The following is an 18,502-nucleotide window of genomic DNA, read 5'->3' as shown; positions in this document are numbered from 1 at the left end:
CTACCGTCCTGCACCACAAGAGTATCTAACGTGCTGCACCTCTAGAATATCTAACGTCCTGCACCACTAGAATATCTACCGTCCTGCACCACAAGAGTATCTAACGTCCTGCACCACAAGAGTATCTAACGTGCTGCACCTCTAGAATATCTAACGTCCTGCACCACTAGAATATCTACCGTCCTGCACCACAAGAGTATCTAACGTCCTGCACCACAAGAGTATCTAACGTGCTGCACCACTAGAATATCTAACGTCCTGCACCACAAGAATATCTAACGTCCTGCACCTCTAGAGTATCTAACGTCCTGCACCACAAGAGTATCTAACGTGCTGCACCACAAGAGTATCTAACGTGCTGCACCTCTAGAATATCTAACGTCCTGCACCACAAGAGTATCTAACGTCCTGCACCTCTAGAGTATCTAACGTCCTGCACCACAAGAGTATCTAACGTGCTGCACCACAAGAGTATCTAACGTGCTGCACCTCTAGAATATCTAACGTCCTGCACCACAAGAGTATCTAACGTCCTGCACCTCTAGAATATCTAACGTCCTGCACCACAAGAATATCTAACGTCCTGCACCTCTAGAGTATCTAACGTCCTGCACCACTAGAATATCTAACGTCCTGCACCACTAGAATATCTACCGTCCTGCACCACTAGAATATCTAACGTCCTGCACTACTAGAATATCTACCGTCCTGCACCACTAGAATATCTAACGTCCTGCACCACTAGAATATCTAACGTCCTGCACCACTAGAGTATCTAATGTCCTGCACCACTAGAACATCTTACGTCCTGCACCTCTAGAGTATCTTACGTCCTGCACCTCTAGAGTATCTAACGTCCTGCACCATTAGGGTATCTAACTTCCTGCACCTCTAGAGTATCTAACGTGCTGCACCACTAGAGTATCTAACGTCCTGCACCACCAGAGTATCTATAGTCCTGCACCACCAGAGTATCTAATGTCCTGCACCACTAGAGTATCTAACGTCCTGCACCACCAGAATATCTAACATGCTGCACCACTAGAGTATCTAATGTCCTGCACCACTAGAAAATCTACCCTCCTGCACCACCAGAGTATCTAACGTCCTGCACCACCAGAGGATCTAACGTCCTGCACCACTAGAGTGTCTTACGTCCTGCACCACTAGAGTATCTTACGTCCTGCACCACTAGAGTATCTAATGTGCTGCACCTCTAGAGTATCTAGCGTCCTGCCTAGCATATCTTTGCTCCTGGGTCACTTTGGAAGAAACCACTTACTAGGGAGTATAAGGGCGGGGGATACTATTCTTAGAAATAATTATGTTAAAAAGTGGGCTTAAAAATTAAGTTTAGAAAATGTGTCTGAAAAATGGGGGCCATTGTGCACGTTATGGGCATGACCTCTCCGGATGTAGATATGTTGAGTTGATCCAGTAGGGTCTGGATCTCCAGACTTCATTCCTTTCCCTCCCTCCCTCCCTCCCTCCCTCCCTCCCTCCCTCCCTCCCTCCCTCCCTCCCTCCCTCCCTCCCTCCCTCCCTCCCTCCCTCCCTCCCTCCCTCCCTCCCTCCCTCCCTCCCTCCCTCCCCCTGTACCTTTCTCCCTCCCTACATCCCTACCTCCTGTACCTTTCTCCCTACCAGTCCTCTCCCTCATCCTCAGCCTCCCAGAAGGTGAGTCTTCCCCCAGACAGTCAAGCAAGACAGACCCTCCCTACCTCCAGGTCCGCTTCCCCCTCCACCTCCACCTTCACCCCACGTGCTATGAGACAGGTGCCCCAATTTCACACCAGTTTCTCAGCCTGCTCAGTCGAGAGAGAGGGAGGGCTAAAGTGGTGAGTTTCTTTAAATGCCCAGATGTAGCCTTGAGCAAACACGTTGGCACTTAAACACCTAATCCGTTTTTCCGCTTTGTGTTTGTTTGTCCTGGTTCTTGGCACGGAGACTAGACTAGCTGACAGCAGGGGGTTGTGTGTGTGCATGTGTGTGTGTGTGTGTGTGAGCAACATACTGTAGCATTCAGAAAACAACCTGGCAGGTGTGTGGATTCAGTGATGGAGACTGTGATTTTGGTGGTGGTGGTAATGGTGACGGTGTGGGTGATGGTGATGGTGACGGTGACGGTGGTGGTGATGGTAATGGTAATGGTGACGGTGACGGTGGTGGTGATGGTAATGGTGATCGTGGTGGTGATAGTGGTGATAAATTAAGATAGTAACAGGACAACTGTAGTAATAGGACTTGTTTTTATTTTGAACTAAACCATAGATTGTAACTTTGTTCTCTCAGGAGGGTTATGCCATTAAAATTACACACACACGCACACGAACATGCACAGACATACACACCCCTGTATACCATCCTAGGCCGTTGCGACCCAGTTATGAATGCTTGGTGCGGGTTAGCCTTTTTAAAAGCCCCCGATTTACATTGATCCAGAATCTGACAGTCATTCTGCACCTGGACTTAAAAAATAAACGTTTTCTCCTCACCACTCCCTCTCATTCAGCCACTGTTCTCCTGTTGACAATGCCATCACCCCTTAAGCACTGCTACCAGAATGAAGCCATTCCCAGGGGTTAAATTGAGGGCAGAAAGGTAGTGGACTTCTTTCCACTTTGATTGGAAAGAGTAGAAAACACAAGTAAACCTCCTGTTAAAAGTCAATTCACTTTGAAGACCATTACCTCATGTCTAGGACACCACATCCATTGTTGAGAGAGGCAGAGGGAAAGGAAGAGGGTTAAGGACGAGTGAAGAGGAGGAAGGGTGAGTGAAGAGGATGAAGGACCGAGTGAAGGGGATGAAGGAAGAAGGTGGATGAGGAGGAGAGGAAAGAAAGAAGGAAGGATGTGGGAAGGAGGGAGGAAGAGGGAGATGGGAGTAATGAGATGAAGAGGAATATCGGGAGGATAGAGGAGGGGGAGGAGAATAATTATTATATTTTTTAAATCTTTATTTAACTAGGCAAGTCAGTTAAGAACACATTCTTATTTACAATGACGGCCTACCCCGGCCAAACCTGGACGACGCTGGGCCAATTGTGTGCCGCCCTATGGGACTCCCAATCACGGCCAGATGTGATACAGCCTGGAGAAGGGAGTAGAGGAAACAGAGGAAGATGTATAGGGAGGATAGAGAAAGAAGAGGATGAGGAGGTCTAATGGAGGAATGAAAACCGAAACTGACAGGCGATACCACCTCCTAATTGCCTACTTCACTGGAATGAAGTTCCCTTATTAACCACAAGGTCAATGCTACGGCCCCAAATATTATCCCCAGAATCTCACATATCAGCACCATGTGAGTTTTCACAGCCTATGTACAGTATATGTGTTGAGTGCTGTTGTAATGGCACAGAGTATCTCAGTGGTCGGCAACACAAAGCAAGGGTGCCTCTAGAGCAGGGGTATTCAACACTTACCTTACAAGGGCCGGAGCCGGCTGGTTTTCTGTTCTACCTGATAATGAATTGCACACACCTGGTTTACCAGGTCTAAATCAGTCCCTGATTGGAGGGCAACAATAAAAAATACAGCGGAACTGGCTTCCAGGTCCAGAGGTGAGTTTGAGGGCTCTATAGCCTGATGAAACTGCCTTTCTTTACCTTCCCTACTTTAAACAGTTGTGTATGTTTAGTCATTCTCCTAGTTCCAGTCCCAGGAGAGGTATAAAGTTAGCCTGATCCCATACCTGTTTGTGCTCCTGTACCACAGTGGCCACAATAGTTGGCTATACAGCACCAACAGGTCTGAGACCAGGCTAACATTCAGCTGTGTGTACAGTATGATATCTAGCTGGATTAAAGAGACAACATTCAGCTGCTTGTACAATATGATATCTAGCTGGATTAAAGAGACAACATTCAGCTGCTTGTACAATATGATATCTAGCTGGATTAAAGAGACAACATTCAGCTGCTTGTACAATATGATATCTAGCTGGATTAAAGAGACAACATTCAGCTGTTTGTACAATATGATATCTAGCTGGGTTAAAGAGACAACATTCAGCTGCTTGTACAATATGATATCTAGCTGGGTTAAAGAGACAACATTCAGCTGTTTGTACAATATGATATCTAGCTGGATTAAAGAGACAACATTCAGCTGTTTGTACAATATGATATCTAGCTGGGTTAAAGTGATACATGCAATCTCCTGGATAAAAGCAGTGGTTCAGCCAAGATACAGCAAGATAAAGCAGAACCACAGTATATCCTCAGTTTAAGTGTCAGACCTAGTATATCTTACCACAAGTCTTCTCTTCAGGCCTGCATTGACACAGGCACATATACAGTACAATCACCTCTCTGATGGAAATAGGCTAGCCAAATGGAGCTGATATTCAGGCACTGCCCCCCTCCCCTTCCTGTCCCTTTCGATGGGTCTTTACTTTAAAAAAAACACACCAGCAAAAAACAGAGCAGCCTGTTGCTAAGCTACCTCTTTAGTGATTTTCCATCCTGGGGAACAAACATGGTGTCACGTTCCTGACCTGTTTTCTGTTATTTTTGTATGTGTTTAGTTGGTCAGGGCGTGAGTTGGGGTGGGCATTCTATGTTTTGTGTTTCTATGTTTAGGTCATTTGTAATTAGCCTTATATGGTTCTCAATCAGGGACAGGTGTTTGACGTTTCCTCTGATTGAGAACCATATAAAGGTAGGCTGTTCACACTGTTTGTTTTTGGGTGGTTGTCTTCTGTGTCTGTGTATGTTGCACCACACGGGACTGTTTCGGTTTGTTCATTCGTTTGTTGTAGTCTGTACCTGTTCGTGCGTTCTTCGTCATTTTGTAAGTTCTCATAGTTCAGGTCTGTCTACGTTCGTTTGTTATTTTGTAGTTTGTTTAAGTATTTTCGTGTTTTCGTCTTTACTTTAATAAACATCATTATGTCAAACTATCACGCTGCGCTTTGGTCCAATCCCTACTCCTCCTCTTCTTCCGAAGAGGAGGAGGACAGCCGTTACAGAACCACCCACCAACCATAAATCAAGCAGCGTGAGAGGAACCAGCAACAGCGGAAAAAGAACCAGGACTCGTGGACTTGGGAGGAAATATTGGACGGAAAGGGACCCTGGGCTCAACCAGGAGAATATCGCCGCCCCAAAGCTGAGCTGGAGGCAGCGAAAGCAGAGAGGCGGCGTTTCGAGGAGCTAGCTCGGAAGCAGGAGAAGGATCTGGGCTACACTACGTGGGAGGAGATCGACAGGTGGGCGATCAACCCAGGGCGATTGCCGGAGCCCGCCTGGGATTCTCTGGCGCAGTGCGAGGAGGGATACCGGCGAATGGAGGCAGCACGACGACGCGGTAGGAAGCCTGTGAGTAAACCCCAAAAATTTCTTGGGGGGGGGATAAAAGGGAGAGTGGCGAAGTCAGGTAGGAGACCTGCGCCTACTCCCTGTACTTACCGTGGAGAGCGAGAGTACGGGCAGACACCGTGTTACGCAGTAGAGCGCATGGTGTCTCCTGTACGTGTGCATAGCCCGGTGCGGTACATACCAGCTCCTCGTATCGGCCGGGCCAGATTGAGCATTGAGCCAAGTGCCATGAAGCCGGCTCTACATATCTGGCCACCAGTGCGTCTCCTCGGGCCGGCTTACATGGCACCAGCCTTACGCATGGTGTCCCCGGTTCGCCTACATAGCCCGGTGCGGGTTATTCCACCTCCCCGCACTGGTCGGGCGACGGGGAGCATACAACCAGGTAAGGTTGGGCAGGCTCAGTGCTCAAGGGAGCCAGTACGCCTGCACGGTCCGGTATTTCCGGCGCCACCTCCCCGCTCCAGACCAGTGCCTACACCACGCACCAGGCTTCCAGTGCGTCTCCAGAGCCCTGTTCCTCCTCCACGCACTCTCCCTGTGGTGCGTGTCTCCAGCCCAGTGCCTCCAGTTCCGGCAGCACGCATCAAGCCTCCTGTGCGTCTCCAGAGCCCTGTAGGCACTGTTCCTTCTCCCCGTACTCGCCCTGATGTGCGTGCCCTCAGCCCGGTACCACCAGTGCCGGTACCACGCACCAGGCCTATAGTACGCCTTGAGAGTCCAGTGTGCCCTGTTGTTGTTCCCCGCACTAGCCTGAAGGTGCGTGTCCTTAGCCCGGTACCTCCAGTTCCGGCACCACGCACCAGGCCTACAGTGCGTCTCAGTCGGCCAGAGTCTGCCGTCTGCCCAGCGGCGCCTGAACTGCCCGTCTGCCCAGCGGCGCCTGAACTGCCCGTCTGCCCAGCGGCGCCTGAACTGCCCGTCTGCCCAGCGGCGCCTGAACTGCCCGTCTGCCCAACGCCGTCTGAACTGTCCGTCTGCCAAGCGTCGCATGAACTGCCCGTCGGTACTGAGCCTTCAAAGCCGCCCGTCTGCCATGAGCCTGCAAAGCCACCCGTCTGCCATGAGCCTACAGAGCCGTCCGCCAGACAGGAGCCGCTAGAGCCTTCCGCCAGACAGGAGCCGCTAGAGCCTTCCGCCAGACAGGAGCCGCTAGAGCCTTCCGCCAGACAGGAGCAGCCAGAGCCTTCTGCCAGACAGGATCAGCCAGAGCCTTCCGCCAGCCATGACCAGCCAGAGCCGTCATCCAGCCATGACCAGCCAGAGCCGTCATCCAGCCATGACCAGCCAGAGCCGTCATCCAGCCATGACCAGCCAGAGCCGTCATCCAGCCATGACCAGCCAGAGCCGTCATCCAGCCATGACCAGCCAGAGCCGTCATCCAGCCATGACCAGCCAGAGCCGTCATCCAGCCAGGATCCGCCAGAGCCAGCCAGCCAGGATCCGCCAGAGCCAGCCAGCCAGGATCCGCCAGAGCCAGCCAGCCAGGATCCGCCATCCAATCCGGTGTTGCCCCTCAATCCGGTGTTGCCCCTCATTCCGGTGTTGCCCCTCATTCCGGTATTGCCCCTTAGTCCGGTGCTGCCCCTTAATCCGGTGGGTTTAATTTGGAGGGTGGTCATTGGGAGGAGGCTACAAAAGCGGGGTTTGACTATGGTGGAATGGGGACCACGCCCAGAGCCTGAGCCACCACCATGGACAGATGCCCACCCAGACCCTCCCCTAGACTTTTGGTGGTGCGTCCGGAGTTCGCACCTTGAGGGGGGGGTTCTGTCACGTTCCTGACCTGTTTTCTGTTATTTTTGTATGTGTTTAGTTGGTCAGGGCGTGAGTTGGGGTGGGCATTCTATGTTTTGTGTTTCTATGTTTAGGTCATTTGTAATTAGCCTTATATGGTTCTCAATCAGGGACAGGTGTTTGACGTTTCCTCTGATTGAGAACCATATAAAGGTAGGCTGTTCACACTGTTTGTTTGTGGGTGGTTGTCTTCTGTGTCTGTGTATGTTGCACCACACGGGACTGTTTCGGTTTGTTCATTCGTTTGTTGTAGTCTGTACCTGTTCGTGCGTTCTTCGTCATTTTGTAAGTTCTCATAGTTCAGGTCTGTCTACGTTCGTTTGTTATTTTGTAGTTTGTTTAAGTATTTTCGTGTTTTCGTCTTTACTTTAATAAACATCATTATGTCAAACTATCACGCTGCGCTTTGGTCCAATCCCTACTCCTCCTCTTCTTCCGAAGAGGAGGAGGACAGCCGTTACACATGGGAGGAGAGGATAGGGGGAAAAGGAGGGAGCAAGAGAAGGAGATAGGGAGAGGGGAAGAGGAGGGAAGAAGAGTAGAGGTGATAGAGGAAGAGGGGTCTCCTTGGTCTATACATGTATACCGCTCCATCACTCTGTCCAGGGAACCAGACCATACATCTCCATCACTCTGTCCAGGGAAAAAGACTATACCTCTCCATCACTCTGTCCAGGGAAACAGACCATACCTCTCCATCACTCTGTCCAGGGAAACAGACCATACCTCTCCATCACTCTGTCCAGGGAGATAGGAAACAGACAATACCTCTCCATCACTCTGTCCAGGGAAACAGACCATACCTCTCCATCACTCTGTGCAGGGAGATAGGAAACAGACAATACCTCTCCATCACTCTGTGCAGGGAGATAGGAAACAGAACATACCTCTCCATCACTCTGTGCAGGAAAACAGACTATACCACTCCATCACTCTGTGCAGTGAGATAGGAAACAGATTATACCTCTCCATCACTCTGTGCAGGGAGATAGGAAACAGACCATACCTCTCCATCACTCTGTGCAGGGAGATAGGAAACAGACCATACCTCTCCATCACTCTGTGCAGGGAGATAGGAAACAGACCATACCTCTCCATCACTCTGTCCAGAGAGATAGGAAACAGACCACACCTCTCCATCACTCTGTGCAGGGAGATAGGAAACAGACCATACCTCTCCATCACTCTGCCCAGGGAGATAGGAAACAGACCACACCTCTCCATCACTCTGTGCAGGGAAACAGACCATACCTATCCATCACTCTGTGCAGGGACATAGGAAACAGACCATACCTCTCCATCACTCTGTGCAGGGAAACAGACCATACCTCTCCATCACTCTGCCCAGGGAGATAGGAAACAGACCATACCTCTCCATCACTCTGCCCAGGGAGATAGGAAACAGACCACACCTCTCCATCACTCTGTGCAGGGAAACAGACCATACCTCTCCATCACTCTGCCCAGGGAGATAGGAAACAGACCATACCTATCCATCACTCTGTGCAGGGAGATAGGAAACAGACTATACCTCTCCATCACTCTGTGCAGGGAGATAGGAAACAGACAATACCTCTCCATCACTCTGCCCAGGGAGATAGGAAAGAGACCACACCTCTCCATCACTCTGTGCAGGGAGATAGGAAACAGACCATACCTCTCCATCACTCTGTGCAGGGAGATAGGAAACAGACCATACCCCTCCATCACTCTGCCCAGGGAGATAGGAAACAGACCATACCTCTCCATCACTCTGTGCAGGGAAACAGACCATACCTCTCCATCACTCTGTGCAGGGAGATAGGAAACAGACCATACCTCTCCATCACTCTGTGCAGGGAGATAGGAAACAGACTATACCCCTCCATCACTCTGCCCAGGGAGATAGGAAACAGACCACACCTCTCCATCACTCTGTGCAGGGAGATAGGAAACAGACCATACCTCTCCATCACTCTGTGCAGGGAGATAGGAAACAGACCATACCTCTCCATCACTCTGTGCAGGGAAAAAGACCATACCTATCCATCACTCTGTGCAGGGAGATAGGAAACAGACCATACCTCTCTATCACTCTTTGCAGGGAGATAGGAAACAGACTATACCTCTCCATCACTCTGTCCAGGGAGATAGGAAACAGACCATACCTCTCCATCACTCTGTGCAGGGAGAAAGGAAACAGACCATACCTCTCCATCACTCTGTCCAGAGAGATAGGAAACAGACTATACCTCTCCATCACTCTGCCCAGGGAGATAGGAAACAGACCATACCTCTCCGTCACTCTGTGCAGGGAGATAGGAAACAGACCATACCTCTCCATCACTCTGTGCAGGGAGATAGGAAACAGACCATACCTCTCCATCACTCTGTGCAGGGAGATAGGAAACAGACCATACCTCTCCATCACTCTGTCCAGGGAGATAGGAAACAGACCATACCTCTCCATCACTCTGTCCAGAGAGATAGGAAACAGACCATACCTCTCCATCACTCTGTCCAGAGAGATAGGAAACACACCATACCTCTCCATCACTCTGTGCAGGGAGATAGGAAACATACCATACCTCTCCATCACTGTCCAGGAAGATAGGAAACAGACCATACCTCTCCATCACTGTCCAGGGAGATAGGAAATAGACCATACCTCTCCATCACTCTGTGCAGGGAGATAGGAAACAGACCATACCTCTCCATCACTCTGCCCAGGGAGATAATAAGAAACAGACCATACCTCTCCATCACTCTGTCCAGGGAGATAGGAAACAGACCATACCTCTCCATCACTCTGTCCAGAGAGATAGGAAACAGACCATACCTCTCCATCACTCTGTGCAGGGAGATAGGAAACAGACCATACCTCTCCATCACTCTGTCCAGAGAGATAGGAAACAGACTGTACCTCTCCATCACTCTGTCCAGAGAGATAGGAAACAGACCATACCTCTCCATCACTCTGTCCAGGGAGATAGGAAACAGGCCATACCTCTCCATCACTCTGTCCAGGGAGATAGGAAACAGACTATACCTTTCCATCACTCTGTCCAGGGAGATAGGAAACAGACCATACCTCTCCATCACTCTGTCCAGGGAGATAGGTAACAGACCATACCTCTCCATCACTCTGTGCAGGAAAACAGACCATACCTTTCCATCACTCTGTCCAGGGAGGTAGGAAACAGACCATACCTCTCCATCACTCTGTCCAGAGAGATTGGAAACAGACCATACCTCTCCATCACTCTGTCCAGAGAGATAGGAAACAGACTATACCTCTCCATCACTCTGTCCAGGGAGATAGGAAACAGACCATACCTCTCCATCACTCTGTCCAGGGAGATAGGTAACAGACCATACCTCTCCATCACTCTGTGCAGGGAAAAAGACCATACCTATCCATCACTCTGTGCAGGGAGATAGGAAACAGACCATACCTCTCCGTCACTCTGTGCAGGGAGATAGGAAACAGACCATACCTCTCCATCACTCTGTGCAGGGAGATAGGAAACAGACCATACCTCTCCATCACTCTGTGCAGGGAGATAGGAAACAGACCATACCTCTCCATCACTCTGTCCAGGGAGATAGGAAACAGACCATACCTCTCCATCACTCTGTCCAGAGAGATAGGAAACAGACCATACCTCTCCATCACTCTGTCCAGAGAGATAGGAAACACACCATACCTCTCCATCACTCTGTGCAGGGAGATAGGAAACATACCATACCTCTCCATCACTGTCCAGGAAGATAGGAAACAGACCATACCTCTCCATCACTGTCCAGGGAGATAGGAAATAGACCATACCTCTCCATCACTCTGTGCAGGGAGATAGGAAACAGACCATACCTCTCCATCACTCTGCCCAGGGAGATAATAAGAAACAGACCATACCTCTCCATCACTCTGTCCAGGGAGATAGGAAACAGACCATACCTCTCCATCACTCTGTCCAGAGAGATAGGAAACAGACCATACCTCTCCATCACTCTGTGCAGGGAGATAGGAAACAGACCATACCTCTCCATCACTCTGTCCAGAGAGATAGGAAACAGACTGTACCTCTCCATCACTCTGTCCAGAGAGATAGGAAACAGACCATACCTCTCCATCACTCTGTCCAGGGAGATAGGAAACAGGCCATACCTCTCCATCACTCTGTCCAGGAAGATAGGAAACAGACTATACCTTTCCATCACTCTGTCCAGGGAGATAGGAAACAGACCATACCTCTCCATCACTCTGTCCAGGGAGATAGGTAACAGACCATACCTCTCCATCACTCTGTGCAGGAAAACAGACCATACCTTTCCATCACTCTGTCCAGGGAGGTAGGAAACAGACCATACCTCTCCATCACTCTGTCCAGAGAGATTGGAAACAGACCATACCTCTCCATCACTCTGTGCAGGGAGATAGGAAACAGACCATACCTCTCCATCACTCTGTCCAGGGAGATAGGAAACAGACCATACCTCTCCATCACTCTGTGCAGGGAGATAGGAAACAGACCATACCTCTCCATCACTCTGTCCAGAGAGATAGGAAACAGACTATACCTCTCCATCACTCTGTCCAGAGAGATAGGAAACAGACCATACCTCTCCATCACTCTGTCCAGTGAGATAGGAAACAGGCCATACCTCTCCATCACTCTGTCCAGGGAGATAGGAAACAGACTATACCTTTCCATCACTCTGTCCAGGGAGATAGGAAACAGACCATACCTCTCCATCACTCTGTCCAGGGAGATAGGTAACAGACCATACCTCTCCATCACTCTGTGCAGGAAAACAGACCATACCTTTCCATCACTCTGTCCAGGGAGGTAGGAAACAGACCATACCTCTCCATCACTCTGTCCAGAGAGATTGGAAACAGACCATACCTCTCCATCACTCTGTCCAGAGAGATAGGAAACAGACTATACCTCTCCATCACTCTGTCCAGGGAGATAGGAAACAGACCATACCTCTCCATCACTCTGTCCAGAGAGATAGGAAACAGACCATACCTCTCCATCACTCTGTCCAGAGAGATAGGAAACAGACCATACCTCTCCATCACTCTGTGCAGAGAGATAGGAAACAGACCATACCTCTCCATCACTCTGTCCAGAGAGATAGGAAACAGACCATACCTCTCCATCACTCTGTCCAGGGAGATAGGAAACAGACCATACCTCTCCATCACTCTGTGCAGGGAGATAGGAAACAGACCATACCTCTCCATCACTCTGTCCAGAGAGATAGGAAACAGACCATACCTCTCCATCACTCTGTCCAGGGAGATAGGAAACAGAGCATACCTCTCCATCACTCTGTCCAGAGAGATAGGAAACAGACCATACCTCTCCGTCACTCTGTCCAGAGAGATAGGAAACAGACCATACCTCTCCATCACTCTGTCCAGAGAGATAGGAAACAGACCATACCTCTCCATCACTCTGTGCAGGGAGATAGGAAACAGACCATACCTCTCCATCACTCTGTGCAGGTAGATACATACAGGTATGCTTCTTTTAAAGAAAATTTTCTTAGATTAAGAGAATTTAGACATATTTTGATCAGAGTGATTCAAATCTAAGATTATACATGGTTGTTTCTCTGGAGCAAAACATGAGAAGTATGACAAAATAATCAAAACATTTTGTCTATGCGAATTAGAGGTGATAAAGAAGAAGAGATCTCAAATTGGATTTTCATTTTCTATGTTTAATAAAAATAATAATTTATTTAATTTTCAGAAAATGATCTCATAGTGCATAAAAATCTAAACAGAAAACAACACATTTAAATTGAGATGGTAGAGATGGAGATTGAATGTCTATATTTGGTTTGGGATGAAAGCCTGAGTTGATGAAAGCCTGAGTTGAGGCAGTTCAGATTGGAAATGCAGTGTACCTTCAGGGGAAGGGACATCGATGGTAGAGCCAGAGAGAAACAAAGACAATCTGACAAACAGGCCTGTAGCGCTTCATCAGGGCACCACATCTGCTTTTCCCATGGTCAGTTCCTCCATAGGACCCGCTCCTCCGTAGGTACTGGTCCTCCATAGGACCCGCTCCTCCGTAGGTACTGGTCCTCCATAGGACCCGCTCCTCCATAGGTACTGGTCCTCCATAGGACCCGCTCCTCCGTAGGTACTGGTCTTCCATAGGACCCGCTCCTCCGTAGGTACTGGTCCTCCATAGGACCCGTTCCTCCGTAGGTACTGGTCTTCCATAGGACCCGCTCCTCCGTAGGTACTGGTCCTCCATAGGACCCGCTCCTCCGTAGGTACTGGTCCTCCATAGGACCCGCTCCTCCGTAGGTACTGGTCTTCCATAGGACCCGCTCCTCCGTAGGTACTGGTCCTCCATAGGACCCGCTCCTCCGTAGGTACTGGTCTTCCATAGGACCCGCTCCTCCGTAGGTACTGGTCCTCCATAGGACCCGCTCCTCCGTAGGTACTGGTCCTCCATAGGACCCGCTCCTCCGTAGGTACTGGTCTTCCATAGGACCCGCTCCTCCGTAGGTACTGGTCCTCCATAGGACCCGCTCCTCCGTAGGTACTGGTCCTCCATAGGACCCACTCCTCCGTAGGTACTGGTCTTCCATTGCCAAACATATAGCACCCACCTGGGTGATGCCATGGTTTCTGAAAAGTACACGAAAAGCCACCACATCTTGGCAGCAGTTAACCTTTTACTGCAGTGGGCTAAATCAGGGCCACACAGAGTGTTTCTTGGTAGTCTTAAATAAATCTACTTTGAAACAAAAGCATACACCTCCCACACATGGTTATGGACTTAAAAAAAGAAGAAACCTGCACCGTGTCAGATATAGTTGAAATGTATTGAATTTTTAGTTAACATCCCAATATTACACTATATATACATCACAGAAGACTGAAATCTATTTCAAAAAAACTTTGACACAGAAACACCGGATTTTAGTGAAAGTTTTTGAATTAATGTTTACTAATGATGAAATGATAAAAACTATTCTGCCATCTCTGGACACAGCATGCTGTACTTGTTGTTATTCTTCCTGACAGATGAAACAATAAAGCCAGGGCTACATTATTATATTATTACAGCCAGCTAGCTAGCTATAAGCCAAAAATATTGACTTTTCATCCCAATTCTTCAACTCTGAGAGTCAAGACCATGAGATGTAAGTGATCAAACCCCAGAGGAGTCAAACCCCCCAAAAGTATTTTAATAATGAAACAAAAAACACAAAAAATAACAAAATGATTTACACCATTTACAGAGCTCTCTGCCTTGAAGACCTCACGGTGCGACGGCCACCACGGAAGTGGTCTTAGAGAAAATAAAATGGCTGCCAGGCTCATTGGTAGTGCTGGAGCATTGGGAGGCAGATACAACCCAGAGCCACCATGCACCTGCACCCACTTCAATAAATGTTTTCATCTCTTTCCCTCCGCAGCCAAGAACTGCTCCTACTTCAAACACTTCACTAAGGAAGAAGAGGCCAAAGGGTTCGAAGCCAAAACTCAGAAAGGTGAGTTCTCTCTCTCCTTCGTTACAGGCTTCTGGTGAATGAGCCACAGTGCAACACAAGGTTTTGTAAAAAAAAAATTTTTTTAATACATTCGGTCAGTTTCACCACTGTGAAATTCTCTGTGGCAATTTTAAGCAATTTACAACTTGAGTTTGAGTTGTAAATTGAGTAATACATGAGTACAATTCCCTCAAATATGGTGCATTTCCTTAAATATCAGAACTGCAACTCCTTGTTTTCATGCAATGAGGGACCTATGCTGTAGAGGGGGAGGCATGGTGAATATGAATGAGATGTATACTATGTGTCTATGGTACTGCTCATTGGGCTCTCAGCATGACAATAAAACACATTCAGTCAAAACACAGACATGAATGGTACCCTCTGTGATTGGCAAACACTTTCTCTCTCCCTTTCCCTTTCTCTCTCTCACACACACACACACACACACACACACACACACACACACACACACACACACACACACACACACACACACACACACACACACACACACACACACACACACACACACACACACACACACACACACACACATATACACACACACACACACACACACACACACACACACACACACACACACACACACACACACACACACACACACACACACACACATACACACACACACACACACACACCAGACGTGCCTGCTATTAGTTATTACGCTTCAGGGGAAAAAACGAGTTCTTTCCGCATCTCACATTGCTCTTCTCAAAACAGATGCTATTCTAGGAGACTACTGCAGAACCCGTACAAATATACATTGTTGTGTGCAGAGTATGCTATAAGCATGATAACACTCATTAAGACAGACCGGTAGAAAGCTAGCATGGCTAGCCATCAGTAGGATTTACTGGTTGAAGGTGAAGTAACTTTTGAGTGTAATGGAGTTGACTGGTGACATTTGTACAGGAGCTAGAATCCAGTTCTAATGAAACATGTTTTAATTATGTGTGTCCTTATTGTAATGAATACGATGGGAGACAGAGAGCTGGTTTCAAGCGTAGGGCGCAGCAGGTGTTTTATTGTAAAGGACCACAGGAAGAGGCTGGTAGCTGGGTCCAGGGACAGGTAGAAGGTCATACACAGGGGGTCCAAAAAGGCAACAGTACTGTCAGGGAAAAGGCTAGTAACGTCGTCCGGGAGATCAGGCAATATGTTGATAACAGGAAATCCAATAGGCTAAAGTACAGGCAGGGAATAGGCAAAAGGTGTCGTTAGTGAGGCAGGCAAAAACTATCATACACAGGAGGAGTAAATTACGGGTAAAAAACAGAGCTCCAAATAGAAGTGTGTCACAAAACAAACAATACCTCACAATGATGGGGTGCAAAGAACTGAACTAAATAGTGTGTGATAATGACATACAGGTGTGTGAACAGGGGATCAGAATTCAGGTGATTGGGATCTGGAGAGTGAGCTGCGTTCAGGGGATCTATGTGTTTGAGAGTGTGAGCTGGAAAGTGGGCTGGAAAGTGAACTGCGTTCCGGGGATCTACGTGTTTGAGAGTGAGGATTCTGCACTGCTTTTAACGGAGGAAAGGTTGCTTCCGTCCCCTCTCATCCCTGCTTGCGTGAATTTAGTTGAAAACATCACTTTGCCATGTGGACCTATTGGCTGTGCCTATGTCCCAAATGCCTCTACGGACTCTGGTCAAAAGTAGTGCACTACTGTATATAAGGAATAGGGTGCCATTTGGGACGCAGCCATAATAATCCTTAGCAGGTCGGTATCACAGGCAGAGGCAGCCCACCCTAACGTCTGAGGTCACACGCATGTAGACACAGATTGTATGTCTCCCTCTGTGTCTCTCCACAGCCAAGCCATGACAAAAGTAGCTACTTGAGTGGAACGACAACGCTTATTTCACGCTCCATGCTCTCCTGCTGCTCAGTCAGGGCGTTACGACGGGAAAGTGAGCCCTGGTTTATCGTAATCTGTACAATGGGCCTGGAGGATTGGAGGGGGGGTTAGAGAGGAGAGTCGAATGAGTCACCTGGAGACAAGGCTTCTTTCTTCATCACTCCTCTGCTAGAAGCAGTGCTAATAGACAGTTTTAGTGTATTGTAGCATGGTTAAACCGGACTGAATGCTGAGCTCAGTGAAACAGTGGGGATCACACCATTCAGTCTGCTGGTTCAACCAGGCTAACTATATAGTCAGTGATGGTTAAGGAAGACACTGTTTAGAGGGCAATCTGCTGTATTCTCTTCATGCTGATTAAGGTTAATTGGAGGGGGATGGGTTAGTGGGAGTTCCAATGCCTTAGAATGGGAGATGGGTTACAGTAAGAACTGAATGATTTTCTGTTGGAAATCAAAATGGAAAGATAAACAGATTGAGGGCCCCTGATCCTCCAAAATGCTTGACTTGAGGATCCTTCTTTCTAGCATTACAATACAAAACATTACAATACAAAACCTCAAAGTTGACTCATTAGCACTGTCATAAACAATGTTAAACTGTTCATGGCCATGTTCATTTTTCAGTAAGGCACACCGTAGCAAAACGTTTTGCAACAGAAAAATTGAAATATGTGTTCTTATTGGACAAGTTGAGGTAGTATCTCCCCATTTTCTCTCCTCTGAAAAGAATCCAGGTTAACTCCCTTTCTCTCCCTCTCCCTCTCCCTCTCCCTCTCCCTCTCCCTCTCCCTCTCCCTCTCCCTCTCCCTCTCCCTCTCTCTTTCTTTCTTTCTCTCTCACTCTATCTTTCTCACTCTCTCTCTCTCTCAGAGTACAACCTCTCAGCTGCGGCCATCGCTGTGTTCAGCCTGGCCTTCATGACCCTGGGGTCGCTCTGTGTCGTGTGCTCCTTCGGGAAGGGGAGGGACTACCTGCTGAGGCCTGCTGGGATGTTCTTTGCCTTCGCAGGTCAGACACATCTACTTTGACTGAGATATTCATGTCATACATCAGGCATGACTACAAAGAACAGTGAACATTTTTCTGCCTGTCCATCCAGGTTCATCAGTTATTTGTTCATTTGTTCGTTAGTTCGTTAATTAGTTTGTTCTTTCCGTCTCTCCATCCGTCCGTCTGTCTGCACATCCATCCTCACCTGTACCCCTTCTCCCTCTAGGTCTCTGCATCATCATCTCTGTTGAGGTGATGCGGAACTCCACCAAGCGGATGATTGACAGCGAGGAGACCGTCTGGGAACAGTACTACTACTCCTGGTCTTTTGAATGTGCCTGCACCTCCTTCGTCCTCCTGGTCTTCAGTGGCCTCAGCCTGTTGATCATCTCCATGCCCCAGATGCCACGCAACCCCTGGGAGACCTGTATGGACGCAGAGCCAGACTCCATGGAGCCCTTAGACTAGTAGTAGTAGATCAGATTAGACCTGCCCAGATCAACCCCTGGGAGACCTGTATGGACGCAGAGCCAGACTCCATGGAGCCCTTAGACTAGTAGTAGTAGATCAGATTAGACCTGACCAGATCAACCCCTGGGAGACCTGTATGGACGCAGAGCCAGACTCCATTGAGCCCTTAGACTAGTAGTAGTAGATCAGATTAGACCTGCCCAGATCAACCCCTGGGAGACCGGTATGGACGCAGAGCCAGACTCCATGGAGCCCTTAGACTAGTAGTAGTAGATCAGATTAGACCTGACCAGATCAACCCCTGGGAGACCTGTATGGACGTAGAGCCAGAGTCCATGGAGCCCTTAGACTAGTAGTAGTAGATCAGATTAGACCTGACCAGATCAACCCCTGGGAGACCTGTATGGACGCAGAGCCAGACTCCATGGAGCCCTTAGACTAGTAGTAGTAGATCAGATTAGACCTGCCCAGATCAACCCCTGGGAGACCTGTATGGATGCAGAGCCAGACTCCATGGAG

The 18,502-nt window shown here is 48.6% G+C and overlaps 1 protein-coding gene across 1 annotated transcript in view; it reads left to right on the top strand.

Annotated features, from left to right (window-relative positions):
* The window catches only part of cacng1b (calcium channel, voltage-dependent, gamma subunit 1b), a 35,145-nt gene extending 17,165 nt beyond the window's left edge, over positions 1–17,980 (top strand). The window contains exons 2-4 of the mRNA XM_038988723.1: positions 14,555–14,629; positions 17,393–17,530; positions 17,739–17,980. Coding sequence (XP_038844651.1) covers positions 14,555–14,629; positions 17,393–17,530; positions 17,739–17,980 — 455 coding nt within the window. The remainder of the gene's footprint in view (positions 1–14,554; positions 14,630–17,392; positions 17,531–17,738) is intronic.
* The last annotated feature ends 522 nt before the right edge of the window (positions 17,981–18,502 follow it).

The sequence above is a fragment of the Salvelinus namaycush genome, chromosome 3 (genome assembly GCF_016432855.1).
Source record: "Salvelinus namaycush isolate Seneca chromosome 3, SaNama_1.0, whole genome shotgun sequence".
NCBI lineage: Eukaryota > Metazoa > Chordata > Actinopteri > Salmoniformes > Salmonidae > Salvelinus > Salvelinus namaycush.
Note: the sequence above shows the minus strand (reverse complement) of the source record. Positions and strands in the feature narration are given on the sequence as shown.